The sequence below is a fragment of the Phyllostomus hastatus genome, unplaced genomic scaffold, assembly GCF_019186645.2.
Source record: "Phyllostomus hastatus isolate PE091 unplaced genomic scaffold, TTU_PhHast_1.1 phas_contig_148, whole genome shotgun sequence".
In the NCBI taxonomy this organism is placed as follows: domain Eukaryota; kingdom Metazoa; phylum Chordata; class Mammalia; order Chiroptera; family Phyllostomidae; genus Phyllostomus; species Phyllostomus hastatus.
The window spans coordinates 11395380-11415032 of NW_025333607.1; the positions used below are offsets into that span (position 1 = coordinate 11395380).

General features: G+C 44.2%; 1 protein-coding gene across 2 annotated transcripts in view; it reads left to right on the top strand.

The window, feature by feature from the left end:
• The window catches only part of CNST (consortin, connexin sorting protein), a 61694-nt gene that overhangs the window by 22504 nt on the left and 19537 nt on the right, over window positions 1-19653 (top strand). For both annotated transcript variants that reach the window (XM_045817908.1, XM_045817918.1), the window contains exons 2-8: window positions 3146-3577; window positions 10240-10460; window positions 10982-11012; window positions 12833-12919; window positions 13385-13499; window positions 15007-15028; window positions 15139-15235. In XM_045817908.1, the coding sequence (XP_045673864.1) occupies window positions 3196-3577; window positions 10240-10460; window positions 10982-11012; window positions 12833-12919; window positions 13385-13499; window positions 15007-15028; window positions 15139-15235 (955 nt within the window). In that variant the 5' untranslated portion in view covers window positions 3146-3195. The remainder of the gene's footprint in view (window positions 1-3145; window positions 3578-10239; window positions 10461-10981; window positions 11013-12832; window positions 12920-13384; window positions 13500-15006; window positions 15029-15138; window positions 15236-19653) is intronic.

Consider the following 19653-nt stretch of genomic DNA (forward strand, 5'->3'; position numbering starts at 1 on the left):
ACTTCGCAGCATTCTCAAGTGGTGCTGATTATCATCAAGAACTAATCGTTCCTGGGTGTGAGGGCGATCTGGGTGTGACCCTGTCACCCCATTGATTGCCATGGTGGCTTTGGCTGATGTGGCTGGCTGGGCGTGGTCCCCTTCCTCCCACACCCATACACATGCCTCCCTCCCTCCCAAAGCCGCGCACTCCGTCGGAGAGGATAACCTTTTCAAATACAGCAGAGGACCGGCCTTCGGTCAAGGGTATACCAGTAGCTGCGCTCCCCTGCTGGAACCTCCAAACGAGCTCTCAAAAACTGACCATCCCTGGGAGGTTTGGGAACCTGCTGTTTCAGAACCTGCAGGGAGGCTACGGACCTGCCTGAGTAAACCCAGCAGTGTTTCATGCCAACCCGGAGGTTATTTCAGAAGTGACAGTGGCTAACTTTCATTGAGCGTTGACCGTGGGCCAAGCACCGCGCGAAGTGCTTTACTTGCCCTGTTGGCTAAGCCTCCAACATGACTCTTCAGGGTAGGTATTCAAATTCTCCATGTTTACAAACCAGAAAAGTAAAACTTGGAGGTGCTAGGTGACTTCCTGAGGTCGCACGCAGCTGTCCCACAGCAGAGGCAGAGTGTGAGCCTGGGCCACCTCCGCCCGCCCTCAGCCCCTGTGCTGCCCCGGACTCAGAGCGGGGAGGCCTGGTTTCAGGTCCAGTTCCACTTCTTTCCGGGAGCGTGATCCTAAACGAGTGGCTTTTGCCTCTTCGGGCCTCAGAGCCTCCATCTAAAACACAGAATGAGCAATTCCCATGTAGACCCGTTTGGGGGATTAGAAATAAGGCGCCAAAGTACCTGGCGCGGTTGCTAATGCATGAAAGTGACTCCGGTGACGTGATTGTTACAGTTTGGGCCTCTCTAGACTGCTTTCCACTTCTCAGTGTCCCCCTCGGCATGTGACCTTGGTGTCTCTTTGGGGTAAAAGGAAACCTTTATATGTTTCAGCTGCAAATACATGCAGACTATGCCTTGATTATTTAAATTAGAAAGTTAACTGCAGCTGTTACCTGTTTTAAGGAACTGATGTTTGTTCTATATAGCAATGTAAATGTCGTCTTACTATTTTTATTGTGACAAAATATATGTAACAGAGAAAGAAAAGGAAAAAAGTTAACAGAATAAATATATATAACATAAAATATGCCATTTTTTAACAGTTACTAAGTATGCAGTTCAGTGGCATTAATTACATTCACACTGTCCTGCGGCCATCACCACTGTTTCCAGGTCTTTTTTGTCGCCCTAAGGCAAAACTCTGCCACCGTTAAGCAGTGACTCCCTCTGGCCCCTGCCCTCAGCTCCTGGTAACTCCTACCCCATCTTCTGTCTCCAGGAATTTGCCTGCTATAGGTCTTCAAGTGTGTGAAATCACACAGCATTTTTCCTTCTGTGTTTTGGCCTGTTTAACTTAGCATGACGTTTTCAGAGTTCATCCATGTCGTGGCATTTGTCAGAACTTTATTCCTTCTTGCGGCTGAATAATGTTTCATTGCATGAATATGTCGCATTTTATTTTCCTGTTCGTTAGTGGGCTTTTGAGTTGTCTCCACTATTTTCGCCACATACGCTTTAAAAGTATTTGAGTTTGAAATTGCTCTTGATAATGATGTTGAAGACCTCATTAAAACTGTTTTTAAATTAAAAATTATACGCTATTTAGAATTTCTTTTCAGTCTACACTAAGTTCTTCCAGCCAAGTTAAATCATTGTACTTTTTATATTACATAGTTATCGGTAGAGATATGTAGGATATATTTTAAGGAAGGTGATACCAGCCAGATTTAGTAGATATTTTTATGTTTGACCAGCAGTACTTTTATGTCTCTGAATCAAAGTATTCCAGTTGCAAAATATGTTGGAAGCATATGATACAATCATTGTGGAGTTGATGATATATTTTATACTTCCTTTTCATATTTTTAAAGAATTGTATTTTATTCTGGCTGGCTTAGCTCAGTGGATTGAGTGCGGGCTGCGAAACAAAGCATCGCAGGTTCGATTCCCAGTCAGGGCACATGCCTGGGTTGCAAGCCATGGCACCCAGCAACCGCACATTGATGTTTCTCTCTGTCTCTCTTTCTCCCTTTCTTCCCTCTCTAAAATAAATAAATAAATAAAATCTTTTTTTATTGTATTTTACATATCTAAAGAGTAAGCATTTCTGTTTGTTAATTAGAAGAATTTTAAAAGTTCTATTATTTAGGTTTTTCAAGAATTACTAGGATATATTTGATTCAAACCCAAAATACTGCTTGGCAAGCATAAAAATAAATCTAAATCTGACTGACATCATTTCCCTTAAAATGTAATGTGCTTTTTTAACAGAGGGGATAAAATACGACTGATAAAGGACTTGTAATCTATTTTGTAGATCTTTAAAATGTTAGCAGGATCCTTGAAACAGATTTAGAGTTTTTCAAGTTTCAACTAGATAGCCTAAAAGTAATCATGGCCCTCTTTTTTTTAATTGTAGAAAAGGAATTTGCTAAGAATTCTAAGGTACTTATCCAAGGCTTATTTTCAGGAAGTAAAAGATGTAATGAGAATATAGTATAAACATATGCTACCTGAATTTTTTACCCATATGCCCTTTAAATATATATATTTAAATGCTTCCATTTCCAAATATTTCTGGTGTTTGGCCAGATAAGCATGTAAACGGCCAAGTTTCCCTTGTCTGGTTAAGTAAGGGTCCAGATCTGACATGAGTGGTTTGGTTTTAGATTGAAATTACCTCCTTTACCCAGTAATCTCTTTCATTGAGGCTGTGGTCCCAACGTTTTGCCCACGAGACTCACCTAGAAAACTTAAAAATGCATAGCATAGTCTCTGGGCGTGATCCACCAGGATTCAGACTTAATAGATGATGTATAGAATTTGACACGCTCCACAGGTAAGAAACCTGCAGCCAGGGTTGAGAACCATTGGGTTCAAATGAGGACTGGGCAAAGGGAGATGGGGTGGGCTTGCAAGGTCGGGGAGAGGCAGCGGGCGTGAGCTCCTGTGCTTACCGCCCAACATCCCAAGAGAAGAGGGAAGTGAGAGCTCCCCGAGCATCCAGAATTCAGGAAGTGACGTCGCCTTTCTCTCTCTGTCGTTGTAGACATGGAAGGACTTCAATGAAACGTAAACGATTCAACAGAAGATGCCCCAATGGATGACTGCGAGACGCCTGCATATAATCTTCAGGTAGAACCACAAGATGGCTGTCGTCCTGGGGACAGTGTGGAAAGTGCGGTGACACGCTTGCCTTCTGCATCAGACGAGAATGAAAACCAGCTTGGCAGGGACGGGCACGAGTGTCTGACCGGCAGTGACAGCACGATGGGCAGACCCGAAGTGACTGAGCAGGACAGTCTCAACAATAACGACAGCTGCACCCCAAGCTGTGAGGTGGCTGCGAGGGAGAGCTCGGAGAACACTCCCCGGGAGGGCCCCAGCGACGGGCAGGACTGGCTGGAGAAGGACAAGAAAATACCTGGAAGGAGAAGTTCAAGAAGCAAAGGAGGCACTGCTAAGAAGATAATACCCCCAGGTATTTTGTCTTAATTACTATTTATGCTGTTGCTTAAAAATAAGTGTTCCTCCCATCCCATACTGTGGATCCTGTCCTGCATCTTGCTTTTCTTCTCTTATTCCGGAGCTTACGACAGCCCAGCTGTGCGATACGCCGTGCACGCGGCATGTCTCCGTAGCGTTCCACTGTGTGGGTGTACCATCATCTATTGACACTCTTTGTACCTGTCATCACTGTGACTTTGATCTTTAACCTGGGAGTTTATGGTGCTGGCACAGTCTTACTCAGCCTCTTTATAGAATCTCTGCGTCGCACCCAATAGGTGAACAATGGACATTAACATGTAAGGTTGAATAAGATGTCAAGCTTTCATTATGCGTAATCACTTTGGTTACAAAGTAATTCAGAGTATTTTTTTATTGGGTATGTGGTTTGGCCGTTAGAGTTTTGGTCCACGGACAGTTTCGCCTGAATGGGAGGTCAGCCTTGGGGAAAGGCAGCCTCTGGCCATTTTTGATCAGAAACACGGGACAGAGCGTTCGGCGCGTCCTACCCCGGGCCTCCTTAGTACAGCACCGCCTCCCCCAGACATCAGCTCCAGCGACTGAAGCACTGTCTCCACTCCCCTTCTCCTCGCTTCTGCTGTTTTGGCTGATTAAAGATTCAGTCGGTCCGTCCGTATCTTGATTTTATTTGTATTTTTTATTTGGAGTAAAAATGCAACTTTGTAGTTTATACAAATCAATCCTTGTTTATTCTAGAAAGCAACTTGATAACTTTTTAATGTAACTCCTAATTTGACTTTTTAGTAATTAATCCCTTTGTCTTTGATTTTCCTTAGGCTTAAAAGCAAATTAAAATGATCTTGGCAAGAGATATGAAAGCATTTTTCTGAAAGATCTAAATTAGCACACGATATATACAATACTGTTTGTATATAAGTTGATTTATTCTTTGTGGCTCAAGGGTCGGTCGTGCCTCTCTGACCTGATCACGTGATGTTTTTAAGAACTGAGACCTGGTTCCATATGCATAGGGTCAGCGACAGCGTCCAGACTACATACAGCTCCTTGTATTCCTCCCTTCCGTGACCTTATTCCGGTTTCCCAAGGGGTGACTGTGGGGTTTAGAGTGGGTCATCCTTGCTGCCGGTGAGCAGGTATATGTAGAATGACCCTCCCCTGGTGCATTTCATTGATATGATTTCTAAAACTTAGGTATAGTCTTTACACTGATTATTTTTAAACTTATGTATCTTATGTAAAATGAGTTTCAGGGTGTAAGAAACTGAATTAAGAGTTGTTGTGAAACCTAAGTTTAAATCTTACTTCTGGTTCTAGGCCACTTGGTGGAGACCTGATTATTCTGTACTTCAGTTTCCTCACCTGTGTAATGATGGTGTCTACCCACATGTATCTGTACATGCAGTGTCCTCACCTGTGTAATGATGGTGTCCACCCACATGTGTCTGTACATGCAGTGTCCTCACCTGTGTAATGATGGTGTCCACCCGCATGTGTCTGTACATGCAGTGTCCTCACCTGTGTAATGATGGTGTCCACCCGCATGTGTCTGTACATGCAGTGTCCTCACCTGTGTAATGATGGTGTCCACCCGCATGTGTCTGTACATGCAGTGTCCTCACCTGTGTAATGATGGTGTCCACCTGCATGTGTCTATGAAATGCCCTTCTGAGCAGTGATTTTTTAGATTTCCGAATAGAAATGGCATCATCTACAGTCAAAGTTGGGGGATTCACCTCTAGCATATCTGTAGAGTTGTTTGCGTGTAAGGGGTACATTTTTATTTGCACTTGAAGTTTTGTTAAATTAAAAGACGTCGGAGTGGGCAGAAGAATTTTTAACTGAAGGAAAGGATGTTTTTGAGGCTGGAATTATCCCCCTGTGACCTGAAAGGGGCCTAGAATGGGAAGCCTTGGGACTGCCTGCAAGCTTCCCTCGGTTTACCCTGAGAGGCCCTGGAGCCTGTCCCCTGTCGGTGCACACCGGTCACCAGCTCTGAGTGAGTGCGTGTGTCTCCCTGCGCCCCCTCTGGCTGGCCTGCCCCCTCCGTCTCCACTGCAGGGTGGGGGGCGGGGTTGATGCCGCATCACGATCTTCAGCTGGAGTCCTGCGAAAGCCCCTAAAGGTGTCTCGCACCTTGTTCCTCCACAGCCCGTTCTGTGCACCCAAACCAGCAAAGCGGACAGTCTGTGCTCGACACGGGCGCATTGGCTCTCCTCCTTCCCGTGAGGTTTTTTAAAAGTATCTTGTTCAAGTACAATTGTCTGCATCTGCCCCCCACCACTCCCCCCACACCCCAGCCTTCCCCACCTCCCTCCCCTGATGCCACCCCCCGCCCTGGTCTTATCCATGTGTCCTTCATAACATTGTTCCTGAAAACCCTTCTCCCCTTTCCCCCCATTTTCCCCTCCCACCTCCCCTCTGACCGTGAGGTTTTAGGATCCTAAGTAAGTACAGTTTCAAAATTTTGCAGATGAGCTTTTTTTTAATAACAGAACAGTTTCTAAAATATGAAATGACACATAAAACAGGACATTCAATCCCAAGCCAGAAATGTTTGTGGCAGGTAAGTGCTCTCTCGATACGTTTTTAGAAACCTATATTAAGGTAAATTTATTCACGCTTATGCTCCCTTACCTAGTTTATAATTTATAGTACTTTTTTTCAGCATCCCAAAGCTATCATTGTAAAAAAAAAAAAAAGAAAGAAAGAAAAAATAGAACAGCAGTAGTATTTATTAGGAGACATGTCACTATTTATAAGACAACATTTCTATAAACCTGCTAAAACCTTGAACTTGGCCTCACATAAGTCCAGTTGTCATTACATTATAAGCTTTATTTCCTTAAGAAAATTGAACCCCCTTCATGTAATGCAGGGCTACATACAGGCTGCATCACATCAAGTTTTCACTGGCATCGTTTTAGGTAAGATTCCAAAAATTGATGAAAATTAGCCTATCAATTCTAATAGTTTTATTGAGGTATAATTCACATGCCGTAGAATTCACCCACTTCAGTGTACAGTTCAGCCACTTTTAGCCAAGAGCTGTGCGACCGTCACCCCGGTCCTCGTGTGGGCGCTTTGCTCGCTGCACACAAAAGCCCGCGCCCGCCCACAGCCCCCTCCATCCCCGCAGCCGTCCAGCTCCGGCCACCGAGGATCCACTTCCTTCCTCCTTGGACTTGCCCGCTCTGCACATTTCACGTACACGGAACCTCACGACGCACGGTCGTTAGGGACTGGCTTCTTTCACGTAGCGTGATTCTTTCAAGATCCGCCCATGTTGTAGCGTGTATCGGTACTTTATCCCTTCCGTGGTCAAATACTCCACTGCAAGCACGTATCACGCTTCGTGCTGGGTATTTGGGCTAGTTCTCCTTTTTGGCTGTTATGAATAATGCTCCTAGAACATGTGTGTACAAGTTTTTGTGGGGACATGTGTTTCCCTTTGAAGGGGTTATGCATGCACAGGAGTAGAATTACTGGATCATAAAGTAACTCACTTTTTGAAGCACCTGTCAAACTGTTTTCAGAAGTGGCTACCCCATTTTACATTCCCACCAGCAATATGTGAAGGTTGTAATTTCTCCACATTTCTCCAATCTTTGGTAATAGCTGACTCTTCCGGTGTTAGCCACAGTTTCTTTTTAATTTAGATGTAATTTGCATGCCATAAAATTCACCGTTATAAAGTGTACAATGTAGTGGTTTTAGTATATTCACAAAGTTGCACAACCATCTAATTCTAGAATAGTTCATCCCCCCAAAACAGAAGCCCCAAACCCATTAGCATTCACTCCCCACTCCCCCCCCACCCCATCCCCTGGCAACAGCTGGGGCATAAATGTTACAGGGTCATGAGATACAAGTTCGGATTAAGTGCCTGATGGTCGGCAGGCAGCGCACTTCAGTTACTCACTCGGTCACCATGGCATCTAAACATTTGACAGAACCGTTCAGCCAGTGGCAGGAAGCCAAAGACAGGCAGCAGGCAGAAACTGAAAAAGGAAGACCCTTCCAGGCGGACTTGGCTGCTATTCAGTGCCCAGACTGGTTCCGCTGGAGTCCTTGGCAGTGTGGCCGCTGGGAGGCGACCAAGAGGGTCTGCAGGCTGGAGGGGAACAAACCTTGGAAATGGATTCGTATCCTGCAGTCAGGCTTGGGCGGTGAGAAGAACTGAGACTTTGGTTTTGAATAGTGGCCCTACCTGTTCCTACCTTAGTGACCCTGGAAAAGTAGTGACTCATTTCCTGGAGCCTCTTTCCTCTCTGCGGGAGTGCAGAGCCTCCCTGTCTGGCAGCATTGTCCTTAAAATGAGCAACTGTAAAGTGCCCGACAGAAAATTGATGGTTGTCACCTGTGTGTGTGTCACCGGATTATTAAGTGGCACAGCGAGGAGCAGCATTCAGCAAAATTAAGACATTTGTTTCACGTGACTACATCCACCATACCTCTTTGTCAGTATCTTTCTTCTGGGATCTTTGTCATACGCGCATTTTAGATTTCCCTATCCCTGCCCTTCTCTCCCCCGAAGTATCTTCCTGAAAACACATCTTCAGTGCCTGCTAGTCATGCCCGCTGGTGTGTTAACTGATATCTGAAGTAATAACTGGCAACGCTGTGGGTCTGAATCCTCGAGGCAGATTCGCATTTTACGTAGCTGGCTTCTACCGTAGAACCTTCATAGGCAGCTTTAAATATGTGCCTCTCTATTGGTTAGAGATATGAAATATTTGCATGTTCAGGCTTATAAGAAGATCATATCATTTACATACAGTCACATAAAATTTGACAATGTTATTGTTCGTGGAGAACCAAGGAATATTTACATGATAGCTGATGAACTCAGTGTGCTTGGAATGAACTGGGAAATATGGTAACAATTTAGCCATTTTGATACTAGCAAAGCTGTTAGTGTACCCCTAGTGGGAAAACAATTATTAATTGCATTGGAAACTTTGATACCCCAGTTGCCTGTAGACCTGGGTAAGAAGTTTAAAAATTAGCAGAATTAATTGCATGCTTAGGGAAATCCCTTGCATATTTTTAATATGTAATAAAACATGTTAAAGTATAAAATGTCCGATCACACCCCTAAGAGGATCCAAAACATCGGTGCTGGTTGGCATAGACAAAATGTAAATCCCAGCGATGCTGATATGTACGAATCGTGCCTTCAATGTGAATTAGACACAGCCAGGAGCGCACTCTACAGAGTGGTGGAACTTGAGGGAACAGCTCCAAATGCTGTGATTAAAAAAAAAAAGTGTCATTGCCCACAGGATTACCTGCTTTTAAGCCTAAGAACCCACGGACAGAGTGTCCAGCGTAGGAACTACATAAACCGTGTGTTAACACTTGTTTCTGACCCATCTCCCGGAATTATAGCCAAGACGCGCATCAGCGCGAACGAGGAAGATGGTGCGAGGAACTCGGGCGTGCGGTGGCTCAACGATGCATCACGTGAAATCATGGACGTGAAGGCATTTTGTTCTGTTTTCTTATTGCAGCAAAGTCCATGCATAAATTTGCCAGTTTAGGGGTACAGTTCAGTGATACTAACTACACACTGTGTAACCACCACCACTATCTATTTCCAAAACTTGTATCACCCCAAACGGCGACTCTGTAAGAATTAAGCAACAAACTCTCCATCTTCCTTCCCTGGGCCCCTGGAAACCTGTGTTGTCCTGTGTCTGTTTGAATTTGCCTGTTCTAGATACTTCGTGTGAGTGCAGTCGTAGGATGTTTGTCCTGTTGTGACCGGCTTTTTCACCCAGGATGTCTTCAGGGCCCATCCATGTCGCAGCATGCGTTCCGCTGTGTGTGCATGATGAAGGGTTGACCGGTCTGGCCAGAGCTGTGGGTTTGTTTGGAAGGCGGTAAAGCAGGGCCCTGGACACAGCCGTGGCGAACACACACGAATTGCTGAGGAAGGGCCTTTCTGAGGCCGACCAGCTGAAGGCCTGTGCAGAGTCCGGCAGTCTGTCAATCCGAATGTGAGGACTGGAACTGATACTGAGGTTTTTAGTGGAGGTGGAAGTTATAATGAGTAATAGCTAACTTTTTTATAATCTCATGCATCATTTGAGGAGCTGTGGGCCGAGCATGTATTTACTAGTGATTTTTTTTTTGGAAGTTTGTATTACTTAACTTCTTCTTATTAGGAAAAATATTTCTGTGGCCCTTAGCTCTGGCACGTCTGCTCTTCTGGGATCCAGAAGTAGTTCTAAAGTTAACAGACCAGAGTTTACGGAGGAAAAGTTGACCTCAGTAGCCAGCAATGTCATAGGATAAACCCATTTGTCTTCCTGTTGAGTTCTGTTTCATCTGGGGCAAAGCTCAGGCTTCAGATTATAACTAATCCGTTCTTTCCTTTGGGGGAGTCAAGTCTTTGGTCAGGTCTTAACCTGCCTACTTCTCATTTAGATCTCATTTTGTTAATACTTTTAATTATAATCCTGCAAAAGTTGGTTTGTGTGTGTGCCAACAGAAGCAATCAGATGTCAGCACAGTCCTCACTGTGGCTTCTGGGGGCTTTGTCATATAATTAGTTTTATTTGTGACTTTTATTGATAACAGACACACTTTTTTAAGATGTGCCACCGCGGTGGGACTTGATCCTAACGTGAGCATTGTATTTACTTCTTTAAGGACTGGCTTCAGGAGATGCCACGCCTCTCACGCAAGAAAACGTGCTGCGTGCAGTCACACGCGCTCTCAGTGATGCAGAGTCCGCGGAAGGACACGCCGCCGACCCGCCGGCAGCCGCGAAGCTGGCGCTGCGACCCCTGTTCTCACTCCTGCGCGGTGAAGCGGAGCAGCTGGACTCGGAGCAGCTGGACTCGCGCGCACTCCCGCTCTGCCTGCATCAGGTGCCGCGTTAGACCCTTCCCTTCCTGCCTCCCTGGAACTCCGGGCCCAGAGGTAGCGCTGACCTACCTGCAGTCCAGGCCTGTGCCATGGCTTCTACCCCGCAGGTCAGGGCAGGTCAGGTCGTTAGTGAGCCCTGGAGCAGGTGGCCTTGGGGACCGGGGTGCTGGGAAACTTGAGTTACTGGCTAGAGGCCACCCTTGGACAGTGGATCTGTACCTCAAACAGTCGCTAACTTCTTTTATGTAGCAAATGAGCTCAGGTGGAAGAGGGTGTGGGGGCATGAATAGTAATGGAAAAAGTATGATTGAAATATTGTAAAAATAATAACAAAAAATAAAAGTATGGGAGCCATGTGTCCTGTGCCTACAGTCAGATTTCTCATGACCTGGGAAATGCAGTTTAAAGGTTCTCTTGGTTTGCTATTAAAGACTTGCAGAGTTTCAGGGTCTTGATTTCTTCCAAACTCGACTTTTCATCCAGATGTTAATTTAATGTATTGTTTTTTATTTATTTTTAACAGATGGCTGAGTCCTATTTCCAGGAGGAGGACTGTATCCTTTTCTTAATTCTGGGAAGACATTCACAGAACGCTTAGAAAACTGGCCATCTTTAAAAACTGAGATTTACATACAATAAAATGTATAGATCTGTCATTTTCAGTGGGTAATCAACTCAGAAAGTGAGATGTAGGGTATCTCTGTCGCTCTAGAAAATTCTCTAGAACTAACCAAGTTTGGCCTCCAATAAACGAGCCCTGACTTTACCAGAATCTAAATATTTGTGTGTTTCCGGAGTGGGGGAGGACATTGCTGAAAACTTTAATTTAAAACTCGATTGCGTTGTCTTCCTTCTGAGCTGAGCAGAGGCACGAGTCAGCTCACATTCTCGCAGCAGAGCACTGCACAGGGTGCGTCTCGCAGCCGTCCTACGTCTGCCTGCAGAGGGGAGATTGCCTTTGTCACTCCTGATAGACAGAATCAAGGTCAGGGGTGGCCATATGGTAGGTCTCGTGTAGGAAAGATCCTTCCCTCCGTTTTTCAGTTTCCCTCTTTAAGTGTGACTCTTGTTTTTGAGGGATGGCTCAATATATATACTCTCTAGAAAGAATGTATCATAAACATCTGTTTTTCCCCAGTTGGGTGACTTTTTTTCCCCCACCTAACCTTGTTGACTTCCACCACAGCTTGGAGCAGATGGAGAGATAGGTAGTTATCACCCTGAACTCCGTCGAGCAAGCCAGTGACATCTTCAGTCTATTACTGAGTATGTAGAAAGCCCAGATCTGGTGGAAATGATGCTGGAATGCCTGCCTTTTTTTTTTTTTTCCAGCTGAAGAAGAGTCTGATGTAGCACAGTGCTGACCAACATCATTGCCTCTGGGAGCTTCTTAGAAATGAAAATTCGTGGGCCTTGGAATCAGAATTTCTGGAGATCAAACCCACGAATCTGTACTTTAGCAAATTTGTCAGATAATTTTTATGTTCAGTCAAGGGACAAATATTGGTATACTTTAAGCCATGGGCAGAGGACAATGGAATTCATTGTCCCTGCCTCTTCCTGGCCTATTTTGTGATCCCTGGCGTATCTTTTAAGTCTACAAATGAGAGAGAGAACTGAACCTCTGAGTGATCTTGCAAAGGACAGAAAACTAAACGGCGAGTTTTTCTCTTCCTTCTTTCTGGGTCAACATTTAGAACATGGCCCAAAGGAAGGTAGACAGTTGGGCGATTTTTCATGACCTCATCTGATGCTAAATATGTAATGCAGATGGAGGTGGCAGAAGTTTATAAGAATCTCTACAAAAAGGTGGAATCATGTAATTATGAAAATTATTGTGGCAAGTTCATTAATGTTTTACAAAAGGTCCATGTCATATTTGTCTCTGTCCTTGTTGGGTATGTGACCCTTTGGTTTTGTGGCAGAAAAGCATTCAGTGAGAAATCAGTAAAGGATCAAGGTGTGCTGAAATCAGAAACAGGCTGGCAAGAGGGTGACAGTTGCTCGACAGAAAGTAATTTAAGGAAACAGATTGCAGGATTCCACATGGGTCCCATTTCCACTTAAATTACATTTAATTGACTGCCAGACATACATTAGCAAGCAGGCATTCCTGGAGCATCAAAGTTTTCTTTGACTTTCTACTGTTGGCTTATAGAATGGAACCCAAGTAGCTATTGCATAAGATGCTACATTAAAATGTACCCACTTCAAAACCGAGAAACTGTAAGATTTGTTTAAAGTTAAAAATATTTCAAGTCCTCTCATTTTTCAGAATGCTTCAGATTTCTCAATTTATATAGGATGTTATTCTTCAAGTATGGGACTTAAGCAAATAGTCTGGATGTCTATTTTCCTCAAGCTTTCCATTCAGATGAAAAAGCGATGAAATTCATACAGCTCGAACGTCTGTATCATGAGCAGTTGCTGGCAAATCTCTCTGCCATTCAAGAACAATGGGGTGAGTGTAGACTAACACAGACTTTGGAATTATGTATCAGTTACCTAACAAATTGCTGTCTAAAAAGTTACCATATTTGACTGGAATTTGTAAGTCAGGAAATAACTGTTTCTGTTGTCAAGTTAATGTTGCAAAGAAAGGAGCATTTTTGACATAAGTCTGTTGTGAGAAAAAATCTCTCTTTGTTATTTTGTTGTTCATATCCATGCCAAGAAGAGAACTCTTGCAACTTTTTGCATTTCTTCTGATCCCTTTGCCGGCCTGTCCCGGTTAGCTTAGTCTCTGAGGCAATTGGTGTTTACTTAACGTTGAAAAGTTATTACTTAGCTATTTCTAATTGCATTAACTTTTGGGTTGTTTGAAAATATAACTTTGCCTGCTTATCTTTATCAGCAGCGCTGGTTAACTGTATTTTCCCTCCGAAATACGGTTTGTAACAGTGACTAACAAACATTTTACATTTAGAAACAAAATGGAGAACTGCACAACCACATACACTCACGTCTGCAAGGAATTCAGACAAGGGATTTAACGGCGACGATTTTGAACGGCTTACTCAACTCTGCACAACACATCAGGAGTGAGTATTTCGGAATTCGGTTAGCGGGAGCGTGGGTTAGAATATGGAAGAGCCAGTGGAGCACTGAGTATTTGAAATGCAGGATTCGCTTCTTCATTTGTTTTGTTAATGTTTTCAACTGGAGAGAATAAACCAGATGAAATGAAATGATTAGGTTCCTTTCCCAGCTCTTATCTGTCTCTCACACTGACCTCAGGAAAAGGTCAGCTTTTCACAAGTTCAAAGTAACTTTCAATTAGAGAATTTTAAATATAACCTCTAATCTTGATCTCTGTTTGGTTAAGAGATTAGGCAACGCAGGTGAAAAAAATTGTGTGTTAGGACTTTTTAGTATAGTTATTTGCCAATGTGTATATATTATATAGTAAAAAAAAAAAAACACCTTTTAAAGAGAAGTCTAGTAATAGAAATCAAATACAGCAGGACATTTAACCAAAATACTGCAGAAGGAAAATTACATTTACCAGATAATTTAAACGGCTTGATTTGTATCAAAGAGTTGGAGCTTTAAAACTAAATCATAGCAGTAATAAGGCACTTAAATATGTTTTTAAGTCGTATGTCCAGACTCAGAACTTGGAAGGCAAGGGGCGCGACAACAATAAAACCAGGGCCTCAGCACAGAGGCTGCAAGTCTGTCCCGTTGATGCCGGCACGGACACAGCTGTCTGTGCAGCTTCCACTCCGACCGAGACGCAGAGCAGCAGCCCAGCCCCTGGGGAAGCCCCCTCAGGCCCGTGCAAGGCAGTGCCCAAGCCCCAGAGTCTCCCCGTCTGAGCTCTGTGGCAGTGGTGTGGCCATTCTCTGATTTCATACACACGTAATCACACAGACGGCAGACTTTTGTAATTAGCTTCTCGTGCCCATTGTTGTATGTGTGTGTTACATGGTGTCCCACGTGATGGCAATTTATTCTCTTTTATTCCTGAGTGCATTCATGATATTACTGGAGCAATGAATTTATTCCTAACAGACATTTGGATTGTTTCTGGTTCTGGAATATTATGAATAAGATGGCTATGGACATTTTTGTTCATGCCTTTTGGTGGATACATAGATTCTGTTAAATCAGGTATTCCCTAAACTATAATATTTAAAAATAGCTTTTTTATCTGATTCCATGGATAATGCCAATAAAATTATCTTCTACTGTATTTCAGATTATAATGACAAACTAAAATTTTAAAACTACATGTGTGTTAAATACCCTTTATGTACATAATTAGCAAAAGAATAAGTTGTATTTTTGGGTCTCCGCATGTGTGGTTTATTCGGGAGTTTTCAGTAGGAATTAGCTTTCCGAGGAGACAGACACACGAGGTGACTGCCCTTTGAACTGTGGGAAGCAGCGGTAATGTTTCAGTCGTGGAGATGTTCTGTGCTAATATTAGAATCCTGAGAAGCTGTCACTTTTTTACAGCCCTTTCGGTGGCATTTGTTTGGAAGCATATCACTGCTGTAGTTTTTTTTTTTTTTTAATTCTTTTCTCTCTCTTTTTTTCCTACAGTCCTCTTTCATCCAAACATAAGGTAAGGGATCGTTTCTCTGAAAGTATCTCCAGGAAAAATGTTAAGTGTCAGGTGTCTATAGTATGAACTCTTTTAGAAACTAGACCTCTCTCGAATTATTTAATTTTTAGATAGCAGCCGCAGAAAAGTCCCTGGGAAGGAAATGCATCACGCAGTTAATCGCATGTGAAGACCCAGAGGAGCACGGGGCCGCAGCCAGAGAGCCGGGTATGTTTTGAGGCTGGAGAGGACCGTAAGACGTACCTGCCTCTTACAGTGTTTTACCAGTGTCACGTCTGAATCGCTGCCACGTCTGAAATGCTGCATTTACTGCGTTTCTTGTACATTCCTTTTCCAGACACATAGCAAAGTGAGCTGTCTTAAAAGTATGGTGTAACTCTATGCTTAGATATCTAGTAGTAGAAAGTATTAAATCTAAACTCTCAGAAGAGCGTAAAGTTGTTTCCATGTTTTCGGCAGGGGTTGCGTGCGCCTAACACAGCATGACAAGGCTGTGAAAAGTGCTCTGGGTTAGAAGTGGTTTCAGCGTATTTACACAGTGTTTTCTGTTTAAAAACCAGCATTTATCGTATAGACTTGACCAGAAATTTATTCTGCGTATTTAACTATTTAAAGGCTCTGTATCTTGATAATTTATCCCTAGCATTTGAGTCTCCTCCCTTCTACGTTGGCTAACGGTGACGTATACATTTCTAAAGCATTTATGGTATATCTTGTACCACTTTGTGTCTTGTGTCAAAACTTAAAGATTCTTAGAAACTGTTTTTTACATGAGTGTGTCCATTACAAACACGTGAGAAAATAAAGATAAATTATTGCATGTTAGGGCATTTATTTCTCCTGATGTATGATCTTGCTACTGATTTGTGTCCCCGGGATCTCTGTTCCCGAGCCCTGGTATCAGACGAAGCAGCATCAGGCGTTTTACCTGAGTTGCCTGAGAGATACGATGGTGATGATGATGCCTGCCATTTAATTCTCCTTTTTCTTTTTATGAAGTCCTTCCCCCCCCCCCCCCACTCCCTAAATGTTGCTTCATCTCCTTTATTTCTATGTGGCAGATTTAGGATTTCACTTTAGGTCAGTCCTGCTGTGTCCCGTTCCTCCCAGCTCCTGTGTTCCAGGCCTTTTTACACTGGAAACCAGAGTAAAAGGAGCTTCCCAGAAATCTGAAAAAGAGAGGAAAGATCACAGCATGGCCACCTGGTGTGGGCGTGGCTGTGCCTCCGTGTCGTGTGCAGTGGGGAGAGTGCTGCCACGGGCTGACTAATTAAACTTGACACTCAGTCCTGTGGCTTGCCCAGCCCCAGCTTGGCGCTGGCGGGAGCTTGGCCTCTGCCGTGAAAGGAGTTTCAGACGGGAAAACTGAGACGCCGGGAGTCGGTCCCTGGCTTGATCCTTTGTTTCCCAGCTAGGACCTGGGTCTTCTGATTTCTGATTAAAATACAGCATGCTTCTCACTAATAACCGTCTTACGGGGAGAGGGTAGACTAAATCCTGGGGCAAGAAGTCTTGCCGAGTCTGATAAAACAGTATCTTTTAAAGAAAAATGTCAAATCTCCCCAGAATCAGTCTCCTCAATTTGGTTATTCTGAATAGATACATAGAAACGTAAGGATGTGAGAAGAATATGAAAATATGACTTTAAATGATTTGAGTCAAACACATTGTTCCTGTTTTGCTTTACATTTCCCCATTTCTAATAATGTAAGACATGTAGTATAATCTGGATTTTCCTTTCCCTCGTCTGTCTCTCTACATTCCCCGATCCCAAGCCTCTTACGTAATCTGTGACATGTTGTCTTGCGTGTGGTGGTTGAAGCCTGCTTCCGGAGCCAGACTTACCTGGTTTGAACTCAGCCTCCACCCCTGAAAGCTGTGTGACCTTAGGCAAGTCACCTGACTTCTCTGAGCCTCCACTCCCACAGCACCAAAATTAACTGTACTTAATTCTTGGCTTCTTGAGAGGACTGTGTTAATAATTTCCTGTTAAGAGTTTAGAACAGTACCAGGCCCAGAGTGAGGGCTCGGTGTACTCTCACTGCCCTCCTCCCCCCTCCTCCTCCTCCTCCTCCTCCTCATGTTACCACCGCCTTCCGATACCAGCACTCGGTGCATGTTCCCGGCCTGCGAATCTCCCACTGGGAAAGTCTACCAAGTAGTTCACATGGTATCTCATATCTCGTCTGTCCCTGTTACCTGCCAGCATCAGCCAAGCTGGATCATTTGAAGAAACTCAAGGAAGCTAAGTGACTTCTGCAGGAGCAGAACTAATTAGAACTCAAAGCCAAGCCCTGCTTTTCTGAACCCGAAGCCCATGCCTTCTTATTCATTCGTATCTTTATGTGTGTTTAAGGAGTGTGTTATGTGCAAAAGCAATGTGTTACATACATGATGAGAAATGATAACAAACTGAAGGCCCATGACCCTAACACCCAAGCAAGGACTGAATGATTGTCAGTTCTCTGGTAACGACATTCACGTCCCCTGCTTTCACCCCACCCCTGATGGAACCATCACCCTGAGTTTTACATTTACCATTTGTTCCCATTTTTCATAGGCTTTCTTGGCATACAATTTCCATGCAGTAAAATGTACCCATTTTAACTGTGTCATTTGAAGGGTTTTTACAAACGTCTACATTTGTAAAGAGCTAAGTAACAGAAATCCATGGTAATATTAACTAGCAGGAGCACTAACAAGAATAAGTTCTATGTCCTAATACATACCTGTAGAAAATCGTAAAAATAGTTTGAATTCATGAAAATACATGGACACACAGCGAATCATACATTGACCCCCACTTTTTCCTGCAACGCCATTAAAACATCAGCAAGGGCTTTTTAAAAGGCCAAACCCCACAGGGACAGAACTGGCAAGGACGTAGCAGCCGATGTGACGCTCAGAAAAACGTGGACGCTGGAGCGCGGATGGCTGGGCGACGCCTGGCTCCACGCGCCAGGGAGAGCTGGGAGCTGTGTGTCCGCAGGGAACGTGCTGGTCCCTGCCTGCAGAGGCCTGGACCTGGAGGCACAGAGGACACCACTAAGGTCAAGGGCGGGGGCCCCAAGGGAAGCAGGAGGCGGGGCCAAAAGGCTGCGCCGGATGCACTGAGACCTTTCTGTTCCCCCGCACCAGGCAGGGGGCGGAAGGTTTATTTTGTAGAGAACATGAAGTAGAGGCCTTGTGGACGCAGGGACCAAACTCGAGGAAAGGCGTATTACAGAGAAAGTGAGCGTTGAATGGAAATCTCTGGACCGAGTGGCGGGACCGTTAGCCTATTCTCTGCAGTTAGCATTCAGAGCTGTGGCAGCTGTATCTCTTCTTCCCTCTCTGGGAAACTAGCCCCTCGGCCGGGACATGGACACCTCCAGCCCCTCTCTGCTGCACAGCGAGAGTGAGTCCGGGAGAGGGCTTGCCTCTCTAACCGCAGAGCTGTTTGTTGCCTCCTGTAAGACAGCCTCAGACAGAAAACACGGGGACCCGGTCAGACAGACACACCAAGAGGAACTCCAGGGAAACGGAATGCAGAGAACAGATGAAAACTTCTTAAAAATTAATGGTCTTCCCAAAGATCAGAGAAAATATTGTATGTGTGAAAACAAGAATAAGATGCTGACTTCTAGGAAAGGAACATTGGGTGAACTAGAGAAATGTTCATAGAAATTTAAAAGTGTGCTGGCCAACATGAAAATTAAATGAGAAGAACTGAAGGGGGAAATCGAGGCAGGGTCCCAAAAAGCTGGTCCAAAGACAGAGAGGTGAAGAGTGTGACAGAAAAGGCAGGTGATCGGTCCATTGGTCCCAAAGTCCTGAGGGGCACCCTAAAGGGAGAGAACAGAAAAGGGGAGGGGACAATTTACAAAAAAAAAAAAAAAATACAAGAATACTTCCTAGCATTGAAGGTCGTGAGTTTCCAGACTGAAAGACCCACCAAGTACCCAACACAAAGCATGAGACGCTTGAAGAAGTTTTAGGACACTGGATACAAAGAAAATAATCCAAATCTTCCGGGAAGAAAACGTAGGTTACCAGGGGGTGGTATTCAGAATGGTTAATAAACGTGACATTCCTCCCGGAAGCTAGTCACAGTGCAGGAGCACCTTCCAGATTGTTAGAGAACATGTGATTCCTGGCCCAGAAAACCCTACTAAAGTTTTCAGGGGTCAAGGCACAAGGACTTTTCAGTGTGAAGGATCCTAAAAAGTTGACGTGCCGTGTCCCTTTCCTTAGGAAATGTTCCACCAAGAGGAAGAGCTGGGATCCAGAAAGCAAGGTCTCCCAGGTAGAGCCAAGGGGGTTCCTGGGATGACCCGGAAGGGAAATGACCTGGGGACCAGTCCTAGAGGGTGTCCACAGTTCAGCTTAAAGCTGCTTGATTATCTATCGGCGTATGTGCCTTCATTGTCCATCTGTCAGGGTTCAGACATACTTAAGTGGAGACTGTTTTAAATGAAGCAATGAATCAGGGAAAATAAATGTAAATGGGAAAGAAAAATGTCTCAGCATCCAACGTGGGCCCGTGTGAGTCACATTGAGGAAGCCACAGTAAGGTAAACATTTCAACGATAAATTGCCCCAAACCACGTTGACTTGTAACAGGAAGCTAGAGGCAGGGAACGAAT